Below are 22757 nucleotides of genomic sequence, written 5' to 3' on the forward strand. Positions count from 1 at the left end.
TTTTAAGGAGGCTCAATTACTCTCTTTGAGTCTTCATCTTCATTCAGGTAGCTAGAAATGAAGAAATATACCTGTAATAACAATCTAGTGTCTCACTCTCGGTGTGCTAGGACGTGCAAGCAACTTAATTGTATGCATAGTTAATACCGAAGTCTTTTTATTTTGAAACAATGAATTGTAATTTATAAGCCTGTATGAGAGCTCATTGCCAGATTTCAGTAGCTGGTTCACTTCCATAGTACTTTAATTGCATCATACAAGAGCTTAACAACAATACCATGACAGAGTTTATCACAATCGAGAATCCTGATGCAGTGGTGACATACCAAGATTTTTCTTGGGGGGAAAACAGGACCAGAGGTCTCAGTTATAGTCATTAAAACCATTCATTATCATTTTCCCAGATTCACTCTCAGTAGCATACCTATGCACTGAAAGTGAAAAAATTTCATGTTGCCTTAGGAATAGATACCTCATGGCTTTATCGATCTGATTTTGCCCATGAATTCAGTACTGATGGTAGTTAGGTAGGCACTGAACGGGACATGCTGGAATTTCACGTGTATTGATACCCAAGTACTACCTGCTTTGAAATACAAGGAATTTCTGTGTGCTGAGGGTTTCTGGAAGGACTGCTACTATACCGTAGGTATTTAAATTAGTGTTCCCTTGAAAATCTAGCTCTGTGTAGCCAGGTTATGAGCAAGCTCAAAGACTTCCTCCTTACTGGAATGGCTGAATTTTGTTTGAGTTAGTAGCACATTCTGACGATAGCTTGTAATTCTTTTATGTCCTGAAGCAGGGGTTCCTAAATCATGATCCGTGAGTCACTTGTGGATTGAGTGGTGGTGGTGAGTGGCCCACAGTTATCTACAGAATCATGCTGAGTGGTGTGTTCTATTGGTTTTTTCAGTTGGCAGTAAGCAAACAGAGGTACGTGGTGGTCATTAAAACCCATTCTTCATTCATGTCCTGGTATATGCTTGCGATGTTATTCTAAGGGTAGCCATTCACGTTTGTGATCTAGCAAAGCACTTAAGTGCATGGCAGGAGACCACTAAAATTTAAGCATATATTTCCATACTGCAATGGATCAGGTCCCTCTTCATCGATTCCTTAGCTGTAAAACAGTACATAATGTAATCATGGTTTTTCATCAAAGGTAGGTCATTAAGGTTGACGAAGCACTTTGAAGTTCCCAGTTGGGATATGCTCTAGAGTATCAATTAGTTAACTAGGCATATTTAATCACTCTGAAATGTTTGGCTTGTTTGTATGTTATCATTTGACCTCTTGTTCTTGCTTTGACTGTAGGCATTCAGTTCATCAGACACTCTTAAAATAGATATTTCTTTGTTTCTGATTGTTGGAACATGGCAGCTTCAATCCCTGAAGCATGATACAGGTTTTTGATTATTTTTTTTTTCCATTTTTTGTGTTTCTGAAAGCTTTTTCTTCCTGTTTACTGTTTTTGTGCCTTGAATTTTAGTTACTTCATAAGATGTAGTCAGATGTACTAAGCTCTTTGATCTTGTCTAGTCGTATTTTTTACAAGAGAGGGTTCTCGTGAGCTGGTGAATTTAGTCCCGCTGCAATAGCCGCCTCACAGTGAATACCCATTTGTTCTTCGAACAACACTCTCCTGCAGTTTAAATACCTCTTTTCCATTTTGATACTTCCATTGCTGAGGTGTTTGCAGTGAACAAATTGATCCTTCTTAGCCTTTGTTTTGGTAGGCTAAAAGCCTCAAACACTTAGTCTTCCCTCATAAGGGAACATTGCCATTTTCTAATCATCCTTATAACCCTTCCCTTTACTAGCACCAGAGGAAATTTAGGAGCTCAGGCAACGAGAATGGAATTCATTCCCCCTCTGCCTTACATGGTGGCACTTCCATATCTCTAAAGTAAATGCTGGACTAATGCATACTGGGATCATGTTTGCCTTTTTAATAGACACAACACAGTAGTATTCAGACCCTTCCTGTAGTCTTGTAGTACACAGAGAATCTTGATTTTTTTTTTATGCTATTTTTTTCATGTTCATGCCCTTCAGCATTCTCCTGTGCCAAGATCATTAATGAAAATACTAAAACAAAATTATCCTGCAGCCAATCACTGAGCAGCCCTCTACCTTTCAATATGTTCAGTTCCCATATAATCCCATATCAAATGCTTACTGAAGTGAGACCTACCGTATTTTCTTTACTTTGCAACAATTTCTTCCATCAAAGGAAAGGTACTGTCTAAGCCAGCTTTAATCTACCTTCTGGAAACCACTACTGATTGTAGGGAGAGTAACAATTTGAAAAAGAGGAGTAACTGGGGTTTCAAAGTAGAACTTTATTCTTCTGAAATACAGTGCCAAAAGGCAGACAGCTGATCCACAAAAAAACATCCAGTAATGGATTTAGGAGACAAAGTCATGTAAGTTTTGTAAATTGAAAATCATTTGTGATTGTTTTAGCAATAGAGAAGAAGCTCTGTTATTTTCATGAGGAACAGCTGTGATCTGTGTCAGACAGCAAAAGTGTAATAACGTGAAGTATATATGTTTGGGAAATGGGCAGAAGCATGGTAAAGACTGCTTTAGGCAATGTGCTTGGGATGAACAAGAGGTGGTTCATAGTCTTTGAACTGGATTTAATTATCCTTAATTTTATCACTGTGCAGATTTGCTGTTTGAAGTATGTCAGACTATAATAAAAAGTGAAAGACTGTTTGAATAACATGTGCCTCATCTAGACTTCTTTTACAGAAATATTTCTAAGAACACTAGTAATGCCAAGAGTCAACCTATACCCACAAATTGCTTATTTTGGTGTGTCTTGCTGGCCCTTACTGAGGACACAGACTAGATTTGTAATTTGAACTGTGAAGAAGTCCTTGGTACACATCACTTGCACATCAGCATGGTATATCTAAGCAATGCCTGTTCCATGGTCAGTGAAGATATTTTTCATTAGCTTGTTACTTGAGTTTCCAGAATTGACTGGCAGCTGTACATCTAAAGCACAGGTGAGAAACCCTGGGGTTTCTCAGAATTTTTGTCAAGAATGTTGATCATAAATGTCTGTGGTTTTAAATGCTATACCCACTTTTTACTTTTTTGCCTGAACTGCAGTGTGAAACAACATTTCATACCACTGCTTATTTGATGTTGAATATCCTCAGAGTACCTCATGAAAAATAAAAGCAGAGGATCTTTAAAGAATCCTCAAACATAAATTATTTTTTTATTAGATCCATGAGCAAATCTTCAAGTGCCACAATTGTATGTTTGAAGATGGTCAAAATCCTTTGTTTATAAAGAAAATCACTTGAAGGTGATGAACTAATGAAAAAGTGACTTTCATCCTGTTTTGTTGTATTGCTAGTTAGTTGGATACTATTTATAACTAGCTCCTTGTCTGAATTTACAGATACATGGGAAATTTAATATGGTCAGAAAGACATTCAGCTTTCTAGCAGTGCAGAAGAAAAGGATTAAAGTCTTTTCTGAACTGGAATGATTGTTGGAAAGACCTGCAAGCATGCAAGTTCATTGGTATCTTGGGCAAGTGTGGAGATGTTATTAATGCTATTTGTTTAACTGTGTTATGCTTCTAAACAATAACATTGAAACTATTCTTATGCAAGAGAAAATGAGCCTTTCTAAGGTTGTGTTAGACAAATAGTGTCCCTATTCATGATGGTAGCAGAAATGGCTTCATTTTGCTCTGCTTGAAGGACCTGGCTTTATGGATCTTTGCATAATACAATTATTTCTGTGTGTTGGAGTAGTGTGTTGACAGCCTTTCATGATCATGGATTTGACAATGGTCACCATCTATCTAGACCCACACAACAGACTTAAATGGTTGCGAATAACTTTGTTGTGTAGTACCTTTGCTTCCAACATTTCAGGTAGAGGTATGATCTTCTCAGGAAAGACTAAGCATTGAAAAATTGTTTTTCCTTTCAGAAATGCAGCAGGTTCTGGACTATGATGGTTAACAACATGAAGAGCTGTGTGATCTGCTGTGATTGCGTGGTTCAACTTTTCTCACTGCTTAGACATCCAAACTTAGTGACATTAATCTTAAGCTTTTATGCAAAGGGACAACTGTGGAACATATGGCTGGATCATTTAGGAGCTTTCAGAGTGAAACTAGACTTTTTTCTTCTTTTTTTCTTTTTTTTTTTCTTTCTTCTGACAGAGCTTGAAATTCACCAACCTCTCTTCACTCCTATCTTGTTTATTGTTAGTGGTGCACAAAGACACAAGACATACCGCAAGTTGCCTTCAAAATAGATGCAGCAGGAGAGCAGTTAGAATGCTTGCATTGTGCAGGGAAGGATACCCTGATACTGGAATGGCTGGCAGAGCACAAGTTTCACATGTGATTTTTAGAATGTACATCTTCTAGAAAGATCTCACAGAGAAAACTGCAGTGCTTGGAAGCTGTTGCATTTTGTGCTGCTGTAGTGTCAAGGAGTAGTAGAATATTTAGGACTTTTGATACCAACAGAAAGCTGATATGCTTATGATGTCTTGCAAAAAATGTTTCCTGAACAAGGCCCAGCTGTTGAGCTGCTACAAGGGCCTGGCAGCCAAGGGAATATTGCTGTAGCTGTGTATGCTGCTCTGAGACAGCAGCGGTGCAGGGAGGAAAAATCTCTTCGGTGTCTGATGATACACGACCATTTTGATTTCTTTACTGCATATATCCAGGATGGGGAAGAGGAAATGAAAGGGATAAAAGGAAGGAACAGAAGGAATTCTGCAGTGGGAAATACTGTATAAAATGGTATCTTTCAATGAAAAGCCTTACTTAAAAACACTTTTCCTTTGGTAACTGCATTCTGCTTTTATGTTGCAGTTTGAGCAGCAGAGTGACTGTTTTCATGCTAAACAGGGAAGAAACCAGACCCAGAGCTGGTGTGCTGTGGATCTAAAGCTGTCAAATCTGTCATTTTTAACTTCTTGCAGAAAACTAATTCATAAAGTAATTCAGAGCTGCAGCCTTCTAATTTCAGACTGCATATAAAGGGGACCAGTTGAATGCTTCTCTTTTTTTTAATTAGTGCAGCTGAAACAATCTGCCTTCTTAGCACACAAATAAGGCAGTACACCTTGGATATTTTACATTTTGTCAAACAGAGATTAAACTTGAGCTTTGAATTTTAAAGGGCGCGTGTTTTTAGATGTCGTATTGAGCAGGCATATGTCTTACCAGGTTTGATTTCTATGAGAGTTTAATCTCAGTTTGTATTTCAATTTGTAATGCTCAAATTGATTTTCACTTGGAAATAAATCCTGTTGCTTTCAGCCTTGGTGCAGTACATTCTTGGGTTGGTTTTAGACAAGTGCTGCATGATTGGCAAGAGCAGATCTGCCTCAAAGTGAACATACTCCACATGAAATTGCCCTGCAAAGCCTAATTCTGCTCATGAGGGAAAGAACAGCTTCATGTGGTGCATGTGTCCCTCTGTCAGCTGCCACCCTCTTTGTCCCAGAAATAAGCAGGCATTTCTTCAAATGGCTGGCATTCCTCTGCCATAAGAATAGATTGTTGGCAAGGATAATATTTGGAGGTGAAAGGAGACCTGCATACGACATGTGAGATGATGGATCTGATGACTCTGCCAGTGTTCTTTTCAAATGAATATTAATATTTTTTCCAGGTACACAGTTGGTATTGAGTTGTGCAGTGTGAATGCCTTGCTGCTGTTCTTGAACAATTGGTTCAGTACAGAAACATTTAACACAGGAATTCAGTGTTATGGAAGACGTTAATTGTGATTCTCTTTCTTGGGTGAACAGAGTGTTATCAGCTACCTTCAGAATCCACAAGTTTCATTTCATTCTGCCTTTACCATCACTAAACTTGTACGGCCCCAGACTTCTGCTTTTCTCTGTGCCCTTATCAGTGGTGAAAGGTATCCAGTCTCCTGAAATAGATGAGGATCATCATCTGAACAAAATGATGGATTTGGGACATTCGCCATCTAGTTAATATTTATGACAGCAGTAAGTTTTTATTTAAAACAAAACTTTTAGTGAAACCCCATTAGAGCGGCATGAGCTGAGCACGAGGTTAGAAGAAAGCAGAGCTGTTCTCCTGTACATCTTCCTGCAAGAGAGGTTTGTGATCTGAGAAATTCATGGTTTACCAGCCTGTAGAATTGTTCAGGGACATAGAAGAATTTCAGACAATATTGAATCACGTTCTGCTTTATTTATGTGGCAGTTCTTTGTTCTTTCCTGTGGCTTGATATTGTTATATTGCAGGTATTTTTATTTAGTTTTTTGCCCTATGTGGTAGTAGATATTTTTTACATAGTTGCCCCCCCCCAATTAAATTTAATTTAGTTACAGAATATGCATCTTATCCAAAATGTTTTTCACTAGTTTTCGTGGAAAGGTAGTAGGATTTGCAGGCTGCATTTTAGGTGAGAAATAACAAGCAAAACCTTTCTTCAGTGCCACCACAAAGATTTTGAGAAGGTAAAAAGGTGGATTTGTACAGTAACAGAGTCTATTATGCATGCGGTTCACAGCCTGCAATCCGTAGGCTTGGATACGGATAGGTTGTGAGTTGCTTGCAGAGAATATAGAGTAGTTCTGTATTTCATAAAGTGGTAAAAAATGCTGTTGGACGTTTGCATTTAAATTTGTCATGAATTGCTGCTAGGTACAAAGTATCTTCTTGAAAAGTTATTTTCATGAGGGGTTTTTTCTGCTTTTTTAAAGCTCTCTATTACTCTCTTCCTTTCTCTGATAGTGAACCCATGGAGATGCTTCCAGTTATTTAGATACTCTGTTAGATCTTGACAGACAGATAGGTTTCCGTTATATCATACCCTTTGAAAGCAATATTCTATTTTGCCTGTTTGTACGGTCTTGTATTGGGTAGAATTATATCCAGTTGTACTTAACGTTTCTGTAAAAGTACAAAAACTGAGGGGGAAATGGAGTGTTTGTATCTAACCTCTTCCCCACCCCCCACACCCCACTGCTTCATAGAACTCCTAATCTGACATCTTTGTTTTGCTTTAATTCTTGGTAGTGAGTAATGTTAATTCCCATTCTGAGGATGACAGATGGTAATTTCCTTAAAGCTGGAAGATCTTTGAATTGTTTGGTTAATTATTTACCTCTTTCTCTTCTTCTGTGAGAGTTTTGCTTTTCTTGCACAAGGTTGATCTTCATTGAATTTATCAAAAGCTTGATAGCTTTTTTAGAGTATGGTTTTGGGGATCCTATGTTGTCTGTTAGCCATGCAAACAAATAACCTGTGTTCTTAAAAGACAGGAAAGCATCTGTGGTAAATTACCTTTACATTGGAGTGTTTACCTATTTTGTCATTTGGTTTTGTTTAGTCGCGGTGCAGAGGGACTGATAGATAAATTTGCATGCTGGAAAATTCTTGTTATTGCTGCTCTTATTAAGAGCAGGGACAGGTGCAGGCTTTTAATTATAACTGTTTTATTTCATATTGCTGTTGATTTTTCAGATGAATGCACTGGACACACTTGGCCAAACAGCGTTGCACAGGGCTGCGTTAGCAGGTCACTTGCAAACCTGCCGGCTCTTGCTGAATTACGGCTCTGATCCCTCCATCATCTCTTTACAAGGCTTCACAGCAGCACAGATGGGAAATGAAGCAGTGCAACAAATTCTAAGTGGTGGGTAAAACTAAAGGCTTGTGTATTTGAACTTCACCTTCTCCCTTTTCTTTACAGCTGTGGGTGTTATTTCTTTTTCAGTGCAAGAGACTTGTAGTAGTTTTCTAATCCTCCTTTCTGCCATTGTGTGCACATATCTACAGTATGTACTGCATGATACTTTTCAGAAAAAAACCACAACAAAACAAAAAAAGGCCTGCTCAATTCAGTGATTTTGTGCAAATTGGGAAGAAAATAAACATCTTGTGGATTTAGAGCATGCTGCTGTACAGGGAGATTGTAGGAAGGCAGATGTGGAGAGTTTGGGGTTTTTTTGGTAGCAAGTTCTAAGGCAGTTGCCATATCGCTAAACATGTGAGAAACCGTTTTTTTCTCATCAGCCACTCTGTTAGGTACTCCATACTTTAGCAGTCACAAGCAGAGTGTTCCTGGCAGAAAATTACTGATAGTTGCTAAACTTTTTGAACTTTTACTTCAAATCTCTTGCTTGTCCAGCAGAGAAAGATTTTTATTGAGAAAGGACTCTGGATACTGTTTAGATAACAATGTGTTTATATCTTGCATTAAAAAGGTAAATAGATCTTGGAAGAGGGTTCTACTATTTTTCATATAAGTGCTTGAGAGTTTGCATCCTCTTACCCATGCCACTTTTGAATTTTTTGCAAGTAGGGAGAAGAATAATTGCAACAGTAGCTACTACAGATCAAGTAACTTACCTTAACAGTGGGATATGCATGTAGTCAAAGAAGGGTAGATACCCAGATAGAAGAGAAGACCTGTGGTAGCTTCATTTCCTTCAGTGTTTTCAACAGTTGCCTTAAAAGAGGCAAAATAAGAGGCATTTTACAGCAGTGCAAGGAAGGACTATTTGAAGTGTACCCATGCCTGAGTCATAGCTGGTAACATATAGCTGTTTACACCAGTAGCATTACCTGTTTAAAGGATGCACGTGACTGTACATATGTATATTGAGAGAGAAGAATGTTAGCTATGAATCAGAAGAAAGAAAGCATATCTCCTGCTGTTAAGGAGAATAGGAGTTTGATTTTAAAAAATAGTAAACTTACAAGTATTCTGAAAACACTCATTTGATTTTTGATTAAAAATTCATTTTCACTGATTTACGTTTTCTAGAAAAACTAATTTCAGATGTCATACTGTACTGCTTTTCATTGGAGATGTAGCAATCTTTCTCTTACATCCATGAAGGTGTTCAAGACTGACAAATTCAAAAGCGGAAAAAAATGCATGTAGCGTAGGGTTGTTGACATTTTGTTCTCTGTATTTCAAAGCTAGTAAATGAATGCTGAAATTATTTATGGAATATTACTGTGTGTTCATTTTTGTAAGATTGGGTTAAAGAAATCCTTTTTTTAAATGTTGGAGTTGTTTTGATAGTAATTTTTACCTGACTCATGAATTCACAGCTTAAAATATTTTCTGTAGAGTATAGTATTTTTTTTTCCTCACACTTCATTGCTAAGCAACTTCCCAAGTGTGAAATAACCATGAAAACAGCTTTCTGATGGCATAGTGGCCAGTGGATACAACTTTACTCTAGCTGCTTGTGATTTTGGTTGCAGCTGGTAGGAGTATGGCCGTGTAATGTAAGAAAGCTTGTCAAGTGAGCTTGTTAATTTTTTCAGATGCTCATTAGAAAATGCTGCTGGTTTTGCTTTTCTTGGAGAGTAAGATTTGTTTTGTTTCTTTGCTCAGTGCAGCCTTTTGGTACTCAAGTTCTAATCTAGTGGAATTGAAATTTCTCTTTCCTCTAGTCATTCGATTGTGTTTATGATTGATTTCCTTTTTTACCCTGACCAAAGTCAGAGTCTTGGCTATCTTATGAAGATAAGGACAGGTGTCCAGAGAAGAAAGAAACAATTGCTAAGGAGCAGAGCTTTGGATCCAGTATAGGAATTAGCCTCATCTATTCTCTCCCTACCTCAGGATGCTGAGGTGGTAGTGCTGTTGGGGAGAGTGAGGGAGGGCAAATAAGATGAAGGTGTGAGCTGAAATCTTGACCCACTGCAACAACAGGAGTTTGATGCATGCTATACTCTGCCCACGGTCATTCACATTTGTATCAAACCCCTGCTGCCATACTTCTTTTGCGGCATGTGTTTGAATCACTTAGAATCATAGAATTATTTAGGCTGGAAAAGACCTTTAAGATCATCAAGCGCAACTGCTTGCTAGTGCAACTGCTCCCGGAGATCAAGGTAGACTAAAGGAAAGGAGCTAGCAGCTTTGTTTGTATTAAAGATGCCGCTATTGCTCTTCCCTGAGCTTTCTCAGCCTTTCCTTCACTGAGAGCTTTTCTTCACTTAACAGTTGAGCTTGTAGGAATTGCTTCTCACCTCCTTCTCCTCCTCTTCTTCCTGCAGTGAGTATGGAGGCAAGGAGGCAGCAAAAGGCCACAAAACACTGATCAAGAAGAGAAAATAGGACTGCAATAGGAAATGCTACTTCGAAGTGAATTGATAGGTTGATGTCCTTCTGTAAAGATGGCTAATTAAGAAAACAAGTATCTCTTTCTACCTGTTTTCCACTCCTGCGATATAGTCACAGATTACATTGCAAAGTCAGGAATTGACTAGGTTCTGCAGAGACTGTATTAGTCTGTAAGAACATCTCTGCAATTTCCTCTCGGGGCATAGTACCAGTTCTCTACATGTAAAGAAGTCTTTTAAGTATTCTTGATGGAGTTGCATGCCCGTCTAGAATGAGTTTAGCCTGTAATGACACTCTGACTTTCTTACAGCATTCTTACAGACGATTGCAACTCCAAGTTCACCTTGCCCCATTTGTTTTGCACTAGGCAGTCATTTCTGTCACTGATCAGGCAACATGCTGCCAGAACTTCTATTCCATAAATACTTGAGCTTGACACAAGTGGCTTCTACAATAGAAAGCAGTTTCTATTAAAAATGAAGTGATCAAGATTGTCTTTTCAGCTCCTTTTTGAGCAACACTGAAGAGCTCTAGGGTCAGCTAATCCACTGCTTCTTTCCAGCCAGTTCTTCCTCTTCCCTCACTGCATGCTTGCTTTCTCACAACCATATTTCTAATGAGAAGTATGGTAAAGAAAGTTTTGAGGCCAAACCCTGTCACTGTCTTACAGTCATTTAAAGAGGGAAAAAGGTATCTCTCTAAAGGTCTCCTTTTAATCACTATGTCATTCTCTGATTCTATTTTGAATCACTCCATGTTTATAAGAAGGGACAGGACAGATCTCATTGTCACTACGAAGTGCAGTATGCAACTGGAGCATCGTAAAGCAGGTAGTCACCATGTGGCCAGAGCTAACTTAGAAATCCCATCCTCTTGTCACTGCTTTGTAGTACGAGACATGTCACACGTGCAGAGTGCAAAGGCTGTCATTCATCTGCTGAATTGAGCACATTTAACCCTGGCTGGGCACTGGTGCCTCATGCAGTTTGCTGAAATTATTGAGGAAGGTGCTTTTGAACTTCAGCAAAACTTTGAATCTGTCCCAGTGAGCATGTAGATTTCTCAAATGCAGAAATGGTCATTTTTACCATACACAGGATTAGCAAAGCATTGAAATTCCATTTGGCAGAATAATGTCAACTCTACAGTCTAAATCTGGCTGGCTTACACTGAAACTAAGGTTCCGTATTCAGCTGTTTAGGCTATATGAACTTGAACATCACGACTCCAGCTGCATTTTTACAAAAGACAACAGACTGTTTCTGCCCACTCCCCCACCCCCAGTTTGGAAAATATGTTGAGCGCAACCTAATATAACTTAATGATCCTAAGTAATCCTAAGCCATCTTTTTCCCTATGTAGAAAGTACGCCTGTGCGCACATCTGATGTGGATTATCGGTTGTTAGAAGCATCCAAAGCTGGAGACTTGGAAACTGTGAAGGTAGGTTTGAGCAATTCATGTTAATTTTCCACTTTGTATTGCTGTGCAAGGCTTGTGGAAGCCTCTGCTACAAGAGTTGTGGAAGTAGTGCCCAGTGGATGGTAAATCATAAAAAATGGGAAGGCAAACTTTTTTTTTTTTTTTTTAGAAAGTAGTAGTGCATTAACATGTGCTGAGGTGTTTCTCTTGAGTTTTTGGTTGTTCATTCTCTCAGTCCTTCACACAGTCATGTCGCTGATAGACTCATGCAATGTTGGAGATGCAGCTGTAATTCTTTGAAGTGGACCCTGTGATCCTCAGAATCACAGTTTAGTAGAAACAAGCCTTAGGTGCATGTTTCAATCAGAAGGCAAGCAAAAGATAGTGTTAACAGGTAGCAAATTTCATATTTTAAGCCACCCCTAATCTGAAGGTGAAGGGTCAGGCTGTGGAATCCCAGCATCACAGGAAGGTTTGATCTTGTCTTTCATACTTGGTCTGTGTGCAAAATAGCCTGCAGAATAGGCCATTCTGCATGTGTTCTTACCTTGAACTTCAACCTGATACATATTACTATTCAAACAGCAGTAGTTTTGTGCACCAGCAGCTCCTTTGACTGCCAAGCTCAATATTTGTAGATTTCTGAAGACAACAAAAGCTGGAAATGGTAACATATCTGGAGAAAGTTACATGGCCTTGAACCTGGTGCTTGATGATTTAGAGGCTCACCCTTTCTAATACATTACGAATGTCTTCATACAGCTTCCATCATTTAAGTCTTGTTTGTTATAGGAGTACTTTCAGCCACAAAATTAGACCAGCTTTTTTTTTTTACTTTGCGTAAGTGGGAAGAAATTTCCTGAAACCTAACTTCTAAAAATTTATATATAATAATAAAAGGATCAAATTTTGTGTTGTTTGGGGGTGATAGTTTGGGGTTTTTCTTTTGGGGTTTTGTTTGACTGGTTTGTGGGGGGTGGTATTTGGTTGTTTTAGTTCTGAGCTAGATTTTGGTTTCTTCTTTTGTCTTTGCAGCAACTTTGCAGCCCTCAGAATGTGAATTGTAGAGATTTGGAAGGCCGTCATTCAACACCACTGCACTTTGCTGCAGGATATAACCGCGTATCAGTGGTGGAGTATCTTTTGCACCATGGGGCAGATGTGCATGCCAAAGATAAAGGGTACATTTCATTCCATGATATACTCCACTGTTTTCTATTAGTGTGAGACTTCTACCTACCTCTGTTCATTTTTGTTTCAAATTTCAGTAACCATCATGTTTGTCTCTTGAAAATTTGTGTCTCTTGTTTCTTCTTGTCGTGCATTGTTCCTGACATCACTGTAGGGGGATTTATAGACCATTAAGGCAGACTTATCTTTCTGGCAAAGCCATTGTCAAGTACATTTCTGCACTGCAATACATATGATCCTTTCCTTCCCCCTTTTGCCCATTTTGGAGGCTTTGTTGTGCTTAAAAGCAGCCTCTAAGTTATTTCAGGTGATCTAAAATTAGTTTTGAATTGCATGGGATAAAATACCAGGGTTATCTCTGGTTATTTTTCTAATTCTGTTAGTTAGCTTTTATTATTAAGTTAGTTATTTATTCAGTTAAATGATATGAACTGTTTACAGGTTTTTGCATTATTTGCAAAGTAATCATGTAGAATAGCATGATTATGTTTAATCTTTCACTGCAGTATGTTGGTTCGGGGTGGGATAATTCGTTTCCAATGCTAAAACATTTCCAATACTGAATTTTCAGGCTCTCCCTGAAAGAAATGTTTGAGTATCTTTCTGTGTCTATCCAGTGTGCAGTGCTTACTTATAACTGTACTTAAAACCCATTGTATAGTGTTATATCTTTTCTGAAATTTATACTCAAATATCCAAAGTCAGAACACAAGTGATTCTTGCAATTTAGTTTTTGGCTGTTGGCAACAGCGTCGAAGTTACTTGCTTGTGGAAGTATTAACACTGGTGCTTGCTAAGTATTTAAAAGTCTCCTGGATGAGAACTGAAGGAGGATAGTGAAGTTTTAATTCATGTTTTAATAGCAGGGAAATAAAGCCGTGAAAATCAGAAAGACCGAAAGATACCAATAATGTCTGGTGGAAGTGGGAGTCTTATCTACTAGAAATTTGTATGATTGCATAGTGGATTTTGTTTTCTGTAGCTATTAATACTTTCTCTTTGATTAGTGGCTTAGTACCCTTGCACAATGCCTGTTCTTATGGACACTACGAAGTGGCTGAACTCTTAGTGAGGCACGGTGCTTCTGTCAACGTGGCAGACCTGTGGAAATTCACTCCTCTGCATGAAGCAGCAGCAAAAGGAAAATACGAAATCTGCAAGCTGCTTTTAAAAGTATGTGATCTGAAGTTCAGATGTGTCTTTAAATGTATATATGTTTATTTTTTCTGAAGATTAATTCATTAATGCAAAGTTAATTGCATTCAGTGAGATCTTTATGGTGTCTTTGAATTCATTTTCGTCTTAGAATTGTCAGATGCTTTCTTGTGTAATGTCAGTTCACTTACAAAGAATCATCAGTACAGTTACTTTTTCCAGTACGTGTATTAATACTATTAGCCAAGTAGGACAAGACTCTCAAACTGGAAAAAGCAGCTGAATTTGTGTAAAAATATGAAAACCCCACCTTATCCTATTCATCCCTTTCTGGAACAGTTACTGCAGTTAAGTAAACCTTTGTAAATACTTACACAAGAGTGCATTACAGAGGAATAACTGAGGATGGGTCCTAAATGGTGTCTGACATGTGGGAAATTTAAAACTGTTATGTTAATGTATAATTTATCAAGCTCCTGGAGGAAATGCATATTAATATACTGTGGAATAAATATTCATTACAATTAGTGGAAGAACTTGTAAAAAGCATGAGGTAATGCCAGTATGTTTCCAGTGAGAAACATGAGTTTGAGAGACGTCGTAACATAAGGTCATATCCTGCCGTGGGAGGGTAAAAGAGGGTGCTAGAGTAGAATTTCTTGCCAATCCTATTTCCTGTTTTAGCCTTGCCTACTTCATGTCTCTCTGAAGGACAGCATTTAAAAATAGGAGTAAGTCAGAATATGGATAGTCTTAAAATGATGAGGCTTTTCCTTGCCCACTTCTCTCTTCGTTTGCTGCTGCAAAGCCCCACTATTTCCCTCCTATCTCATTAATTACTTCACTTGATTACCAAAAAAGCATTTGGGGGGGTAGCACATCAGTCGAAACACATCTGCAGTAGAAACCAGAAGATACTCAGTAGTCTGTGGAGTAGGCACAATGATGGCCCTGGCAATAACAGCTGAGCACAGATGTTAGTTCAGGCTATAGGAGCACTCATAATCTCTCAAGCACAGTGTTACTTTATAGACTCTGCAGGTGTCTGGAGTTTTCTGATGATTCCACTGGGAATGTAGCCTTTTTTTGTGTTCAAAGGATCGTGAATGGATGTACGAAAGGAAATACAAAAGTGCTGAAATCCTTCTTTTTGAAATCACTCTTGCACAAGAGCTAAATATGCCCTTAAGGAGACACCGTTTTGTAAAGGCTCTGGGTGTCCTGGATATATGCTCACGATGCAGTTTCCTCAGGCTTCTCCTGCTGTGTCTTTTATGCCAGCTGGCAGCGCTGTCAGTTTTGCTGAGCTGTGGATGTTGAGCTTGACTCTTCCTGACTTGCGCACTTTCTGGCCTGTTCTGCTTGAAGAAAGAAATAAAAATGTACAGGCATTTTGGAGAGACTTTCTTTTTTCATCACCTTTCTTTAAAATTACCGCCTTCATTTGTTTCTGTGCCTCTGAAGGGGTCTCAGAAGACATTGCCTCTTCGTTGTGATACTTATTCTGGAGAGTATTTGAATAGTTCCAATTTTGACGAGCTTTAAATTAAGGGATCCGAGGTCATATCTTGGAGAAGTCATTGCAGTTTAAAAGGCTTTGTGCAAAGAGTGCTGTCTTCCCAAAAGCACCACAGATGTGGAACTGGTTCTGTGTAATCAATACTCTGTCCCTTTCTGTCCCTTGCTCTTTACCCTTTACAGCCAGAGCATTGCGGTACTGCTTCCAAATACACTGCTTGTGTCAGTCAGTTCCTTCTGCTCTTCCCATCCCCAGTTCATTCCCTGCAGCTCACACTAACACAGAGTTGCTGGCATCCTCAGTGAGAAATGGCAGGGTAGACTTGCTGGCAGGGGCTGGACCACTGTGTGTGATTATTCTGAAGGGGGCAGCCAGAGAACTATAGTGCCAGCAGCTGCCTCTGCCTTATCTGTCTTTGTTTTTTCCCACTGCTGCGGAGAGTGATGAGGGAAGGAGCTGTCCTCCCACAAAATTGTACATGGACATGACTCACACCATATGCTGTATGTAGATGTATGTTCCCCTCCTTGTCCCGTGCTCCAGTACTGGGTTCTTATCACTGGCTGATCTGCATGTTTTACCAGCGCAGGTATACTCCAGCAGTCATCCAAATCCACTTTCTCCACTTTCATACCAAAATGTTTTCTTCACTGCTTTCCAGGACCTGTAAACATCTTAAGATGGTGCTGTTATCTATTGGAAAGTGTAGAAATGAGTATTTTTCTTGTTCCTTTCTGAAACAAGTGCCTTTCAATAGCAGGGTGCCATTTAGTGAAACTCGGGGCCTGGCTTCAGTAGCTCAGAAAGGTGTGCTGAGGAAACACCTCTGCCAGCCAGTTTGCAGGAGAAGGGAAGGATTGACCGGCAAGGTATTTGCAGTTGGCTTTTCTTTAGCACCTGCTGTGACAGTAGGGTGTAGCTATATGCAGCATATGCTCCTGAACCTACTTCAGTTGCAAGTAGAGCAGTGGCAGCTCTTGCAGAGAGCTGCTATTCTTGCCTATGGAGTTGAGATTCACACAGCTGTGTTGCAGACTAGGCCTCATCCTCTTGCATTTATTCTCACGTGCCTATTAATCTATACAGTTGTTGCTTCATGATTGCAGGTTGGCAAAATCACCCGCCTCCTATCTTGTGCCACAAAATAGTCACACACTTAGGTGCACTGCTCTGCTCGTGGTTGTGACAGTAGCATTCCGCTTTGCTCTTTGCAGCATGGAGCTGATCCAACAAAAAAGAATCGAGATGGGAACACTCCTCTAGATTTGGTGAAAGAAGGAGACACAGATATCCAGGACTTACTGCGAGGAGACGCTGCCTTGCTAGATGCTGCCAAGAAGGGGTGCCTGGCACGAGTGCAGAAGCTATGTACTCAAGAAAATATCAATTGCAGAGACACCCAGGGAAGAAATTCAACGCCACTACATCTTGCAGGTGGGTGACTCACTGGGTTTTGAAGGCTTGTATATTTATGATAGGGCTACAGAAGTTAATCACCAAACCCAGGATTGGTATAATAAGAGTTTCACAGAGTATTGTCCTGTACAGAGAGTTGCTAACTATGGCAGCTATGTTTCCAGAGGTAATACAGTTACTAGGAAAGAGGAGCTTTTGCAGTTGAAAAATTGCTTTAGCTTTTCTGTCTAATAATTTTTGTTTAGTTTAGCTCTCCTAATACCTGATTTCATTTCCTGTGCCTTTTCTACAGCTGGTTACAACAACTTGGAAGTAGCTGAATACCTTCTTGAGCACGGTGCTGATGTTAATGCCCAGGACAAAGGAGGATTAATCCCCCTACACAATGCAGCATCGTATGGGGTAGGTGCAGGCATTCTTGCCATGAGTAGACCAACAAGGAACTCCTTAAAGTCATATCCAAAACCAGTTATTTTGCAACTGTCTTACTGTGAACGTAGTGCTGGTTTTGATGGCATGAAATACTTGTTGGGCTAAGTTGCTGTTGTGAGTCCTTTTTGTAGTCCTACAGATCTAAATAAGACACAGATTCAGTTGTGCTGTAGCAGTTAAAGGCTGTGGTTTGGAAAGATCACTAGAACGTAGCTTTTATGCAGGCAAGCAGATGCATGGCACTGAACAGTGTTAAATTTGGGGTGACTGTTGAAACAGAAAAGACCTCAAATTGTCACTGAAAGACTTGGATGGAAGGAAGAGAACAATACCAGGGGATCGTGCGTAGGTGGTGACAGGGAAGTGGAGGCCTGTTACAGCTGGTCTCTGGTGGGGAGCTATTGCTAAAGCTAGAAGTGCTGAAGGGCTACTGAGTTTGTAGTGTGGGTGTCCTCCTGGGCAAGTTGTCTGCTGCAGTGGGGGTGCAGTGGCTGATTCAAACCATTTTGGATGAGGCAAGCCCTCCTTCCTCCATATAGGAGGAAGCATCTGTGTGCATATCAGTTGCACAAATGCCTGATAGATTGCTTATAAGCAGCTGTTAATTGTAGATGAGGTTGAGAAAGAGATCTTTTGCAAATAATTGTACAGGCAATGCTTGAGAAGCTCCCAGCAGTGTGCTTAGTCAGACAGAGGACATGAAGCTCAAGTAGTGTTTTTGATGGTCTCATGATGCACTTTGTCTGTTACTACCTGGCCCTGACACAAGAAGAGTAAAATCTGGGAGAGATGATTGTAATGCTTTCGTTTGAGAACCAAATGAAATAAAAAGTAAAGTGTTCACCTTGTTTTTAAGGAGAGCGTATCAATGAAACTCAGCCTGCATCATTTGCATTGGTTCTCTATGTCAGTCTGGGATCCCAGTGTCCGAAAAAGCAAAAAACTCCAAATCCTGCTGAAGGTTTAGAAATGCAACACAGAATTCTTTTATGATGCTGGGTCCTAATACCAAGCAATATTGTTCATCAGCATCGGCTATAAGCATTACATTCCCAGGACCTTGCTTAGATCTAGGGATATGTTTTGTTGCAAAGATTGTGTTCTTTCTTTTCAAGTACAGGAAACCCAAACACACTTTTTACGTGAAGGCAAAACGTTCCTTACTGGCACAGGGAAATATAAGAGATTGGTTCAAGCTGATTATCACTTCTAAAACATCATAATGCCAATCTAATTTGGTTGCCTTTCTCTAGGAGAAGTTAACGAGGCAGCATTTGGTGCTTTTCCATCAGCTTATTTAGTTAAGACTTGCTGTATACCTTTACTGTGGCAGCCCACACTTCTCTCTGAGCTGTCATTAGCCCATTCAGATCTCTGTGGTGGGAGGCAGAGAGGAGATGAGCACTGGTTTCACAAGTTCATAGCTGGCAGGTTTCACAGGCTCAACCTTTTCCTCACAAAGTATCTTCAGTTCTCCCACCGAGTACTTCATGCTGTCTGTCCCTCAGTAGGGTTTCATGTGGCAGAAAAGTCACAGGAGCATCAATTGCTTTAAAAGTTTGGCAGGGAGGAAAAATAAGGTCGTCAGTCTTTTCAAACCAGAGAGTAAGCCCTTTTACGAGAGCTGCTAAGAGTCACTTAATTGCCATTGAGAGAAAAAATGAAATCCATTGGCAAGTCTTCGCACTTCTGCTTACAATTTCAGTGTTTCACACTCCTACCTACTGGTTTTGACTACCTGCTTTTTTTTATATCTTAACTGTATCGCGCAAATAATTTTACTGGTCAGAGGCAGCGAAAAATTTTATTTGCCAGTTTTCTGTTGTCTTATTTAACTTGGGTGACTTCAAGGATGGGATATTGATAGAAGTGTGGGGTTATAAGATCATTACTTTTACAGCCTATGTAAAACAGTTGTCCCCTTAGGACACTCATAATACATTCTATCAATTAGAGTTCTCTCAAAATATAATTGGAGAAAGAACAAATCTGTGCTGCCATGGATGGGTTCAAAGTCTTGCAAGGAAGAAATAAAGTGCAACAAAGACTTCTGTGTGCAGACATTTAAGTGGCTCAGCAGTATAACACATTGACCTTTAGAGCTTCTAGTATCGTATCACAGGTATTACAGCCCTGTAAATTTGTCGTGCTGATTCAAATTTGCCTACAAATATTTTGACAGTTAACTCTATCGGTTTTATGCTGGTTCAAATATCATGTCTGCTCCTGCAGCTGACACAAACCTCATGGTACTTGGGGTGATTTGGCAGAAATACAATTCTGTGCCTGATCCCAATTACACATGTGCTGGTGGATGATCTGGTAACTGTGGAGCTGCAGTATAAAGTGGTACCTGAAGAGGTGTGCTGCTACATAGACACAGGAGGTAGAGAAGTGAGTTAAAGGAAAGAGAAATCACAGCGGTCTGTAAGCACCATTACCTCCAGCACAAAAAAGGAAATACATGTTTCACAAGTGTCACATTGATTGAGATGTTCTTGTGTTTTCCAGCATGTGGATATAGCAGCGCTGTTGATCAAATACAATACATGCGTAAATGCAACAGATAAATGGGCGTTCACACCATTGCATGAAGCTGCACAAAAAGGAAGGACACAGCTCTGTGCTCTGCTGTTAGCTCATGGAGCAGATCCAACCATGAAGAATCAAGAGGGTCAGACACCACTAGACCTGGCAACAGTAAGTTCATGTTAGCGTGCCAGCCACAGACTGCTCTGGAGGATTGTTCTGCATATTAAATGGCTTTCTATGGCTCCATGGTGTCAGTGGTCCTCAGCTTTTGCTGTGCCAAGGTGGAGGGAGATGAGCACCTCTAGGGTGCCTGTTTGTGACTTTTTTTACCCATAGGTCTAGGCTTTTTCCTTTGCCTGAGATTGTAATGTGGCTTGTGGTTTAAAGTTTGCTTCTGCTTCAGGATTCGCTCCTAGGATCAATCCTCTCATTGCCAGAAATAACCTATCTGAAATGTCTCCAATGGTGGTCAGCCTGTGTACTGTTGGTGATTATTTCTTTGAACCTAGGAGGAAAATCAGATGGCTCTTTAGAGAAATGGGATCGTTTAGAGGATGATTATGCTCAGTGCCTGCATATTACCTCAGTTCTTTTTTGTCTTAACTCCAGAACAGTATTCTAAGATTTACAGGTGGCTATCAAACTTTTTCTAAAACTGGCATCCAGAACCTTTCTTGTTAGGGGTGGCAGTGGCAGCTGGTTAAAAAGCCTAATAAGGTTACATAAACTTGATGTCCCAGGTTAACTAGTCTTGATGGAATAGATAACGCAACCAAATTGGATGCTGTGTCTGGTTATAGTGTGACTATCTTTTAAGGCCATTGATTGATTTATGGAGAGTTCAAGAAATATCCTCCAGAATAATCTGAGCTCTAGAAAACCTGCTTTGGAATGAGGGATACAAAAACTCTGTCATTTCTCTGGGGGAAAATAAGGATGTCTTAATCATGTTCTACAAGAACATGCAAGGAGGAAATTCTTGAAGATGAGTGTCCTGCTTTAATTTAGTCAACAAAGGCTAAATCCAATTGTTAGCTAAGTTCATGCTTCTCCTGTAGCTCCTGTCTTGTTTTTCTAATATAACACTGTAAGATGTGATTATAGCAAAAGCAGTGGTAAAGTCTTTCCATTGAAACCTTGATCCAGTGCAAAATGCTTCACCAGAAGTTGAGCCTGACAGAGAAATTATGAGGTGGCATTGCCCAGCATAGGTTGTGAAGGATTTCAGATAAAGTTGCTGCATTGGTCTTCCTGAATTTAACACCTATAAAGTCATTTTGCCAGAAATGAAATTAGATGTACATTCTTACATACCTTTAGAAATGGGGAGAACTCGGTTCACCTATGTCTGAGCAGTGAATCAGAGTGGTTTTGCAACCATGAATTCCCATGTTACAAAAGTTGGCAGTTTTCTTTTTAATGGGGCAACAGAGCAATCAATTAAAATAAATTCAAAGAAAAATTCTTTCCAGAGATTGGTGACTTGTGATAATAGAACCTCACGTTGAATGTTCTTTCTGTTTTTCAGGCTGATGATATCCGAGCTTTGCTGATAGACGCGATGCCTCCAGAAGCTTTGCCTACATGCTTTAAGCCTCAAGCTACTGTTGTTAGTGCCTCCCTGATCTCACCAGCATCTACGCCGTCCTGCCTCTCCGCGGCCAGCAGTATAGATAATCTCACTGGGCCACTGGCAGAACTAGCTGTAGGAGGGGCATCAAATGCTGGTGATGGAGCAGCAGGAACTGAAAGGAAGGAAGGAGAAGGTGCATTTGCTGCTGGACAAGTTTACGTTGCCAGAAGTACAGTAGCTTAGTATCACAATAGGCCTTGCTTTATCTGCAAAGCATTTCTGACTAGCCAGAAAATACTGTACAGCTTGAGCTGTTTTCTGCATCTTAAAGTGTCTGATGCTTGCTCTGTTGTCATGTGCTCTGCCAGGAGCATTGTTGGCTGTTCATCTATGTTTTCTATCGGTGATTAGGTCTGGCTACAAAGGCAGATCTGATTAGGTGCCCAGATGTTCATTGTTGATTTTATGCAGAAAATCCAATGAGAATTATTTTGATGAAGGAATTATGATTGTGATGGCTGGGGGATTTTGCTAAGGCTTTTTAAACCCTTTGGTTAGTATCTGGAATGCATGCTTTATGTCAGCATCTAGGTGATTACATAGTGAAAATACACCCACCTTTCCTTTCCTTCTCTTTGCTATGTGCAAAGATCCTGTATGTGCCTGTATGTGCCACAGATCATTCGTGCTTCTTAATAGTTGATTCTGAGGAGGGAGCAGTGATCAGCTTTACACTGAGCTTTCACACAGTGGAAGTGGATTGTTTATTATAGACATAGACAAGTTGATGGTAAAAAGAATCAGAGTTTGGAATTTTGATGTTAGAATTAGTAGTATTGCTTGATTATTTGGTTTTTACGTTGTTGGGTTTTTTGGTGGTTGTTTTTTTTTTTTAATTCAGGTGCATAGGATATAATGACTTGTTTCTTCTCTTACAGTTTCTGGTCTCGACATGAACATTACCCAGTTCCTAAAAAGCCTGGGTCTTGAACACCTTCGGGACATCTTTGAGACAGAACAAGTAAGTGGCAAGCCTTGTCTCTGTATGTTTAAAAGAGAGACTAATCTAATAAATGTGAGTGACATGTACATTCCCTGATTGAAAAAGGGAAACAAAAAAACCTAACCTCACATCTACAGGAAAACAAATATGTCCAAGAAAACTGCAAATTAGTTGCCACATACTTTATGGTGAAGTTGAGAAACCTGTGAAAATCTCTTTTGCTGTTTGATTCAGATATCCAGTGTCTTTCACTTTCTTATACATACATGATGACTGTTAGTTTGGCTTGTATTCTGAGAGACATTGAACCTTGTGAACTTTGAACATGATGGCTATAACAAAGTTAAGTTGGAATGTCACCTGCACTTGTCCTTCAGCAGTCTTGATATCCGAA

The 22757-nt window shown here is 39.7% G+C and overlaps 1 protein-coding gene across 4 annotated transcripts in view; it reads left to right on the forward strand.

The window, feature by feature from the left end:
- The window catches only part of TNKS (tankyrase), a 139652-nt gene that overhangs the window by 107162 nt on the left and 9733 nt on the right, over positions 1 to 22757 (forward strand). For all 4 annotated transcript variants that reach the window (XM_049814538.1, XM_049814539.1, XM_049814540.1 and 1 more), the window contains 9 exons: positions 7499 to 7670; positions 11484 to 11563; positions 12578 to 12723; positions 13741 to 13906; positions 16622 to 16841; positions 17116 to 17225; positions 19767 to 19955; positions 21316 to 21553; positions 22299 to 22381. In XM_049814538.1, coding sequence (XP_049670495.1) covers positions 7499 to 7670; positions 11484 to 11563; positions 12578 to 12723; positions 13741 to 13906; positions 16622 to 16841; positions 17116 to 17225; positions 19767 to 19955; positions 21316 to 21553; positions 22299 to 22381 — 1404 coding nt within the window. The remainder of the gene's footprint in view (positions 1 to 7498; positions 7671 to 11483; positions 11564 to 12577; positions 12724 to 13740; positions 13907 to 16621; positions 16842 to 17115; positions 17226 to 19766; positions 19956 to 21315; positions 21554 to 22298; positions 22382 to 22757) is intronic.

Source organism: Accipiter gentilis, chromosome 12 (assembly GCF_929443795.1).
Source record: "Accipiter gentilis chromosome 12, bAccGen1.1, whole genome shotgun sequence".
In the NCBI taxonomy this organism is placed as follows: domain Eukaryota; kingdom Metazoa; phylum Chordata; class Aves; order Accipitriformes; family Accipitridae; genus Astur; species Astur gentilis.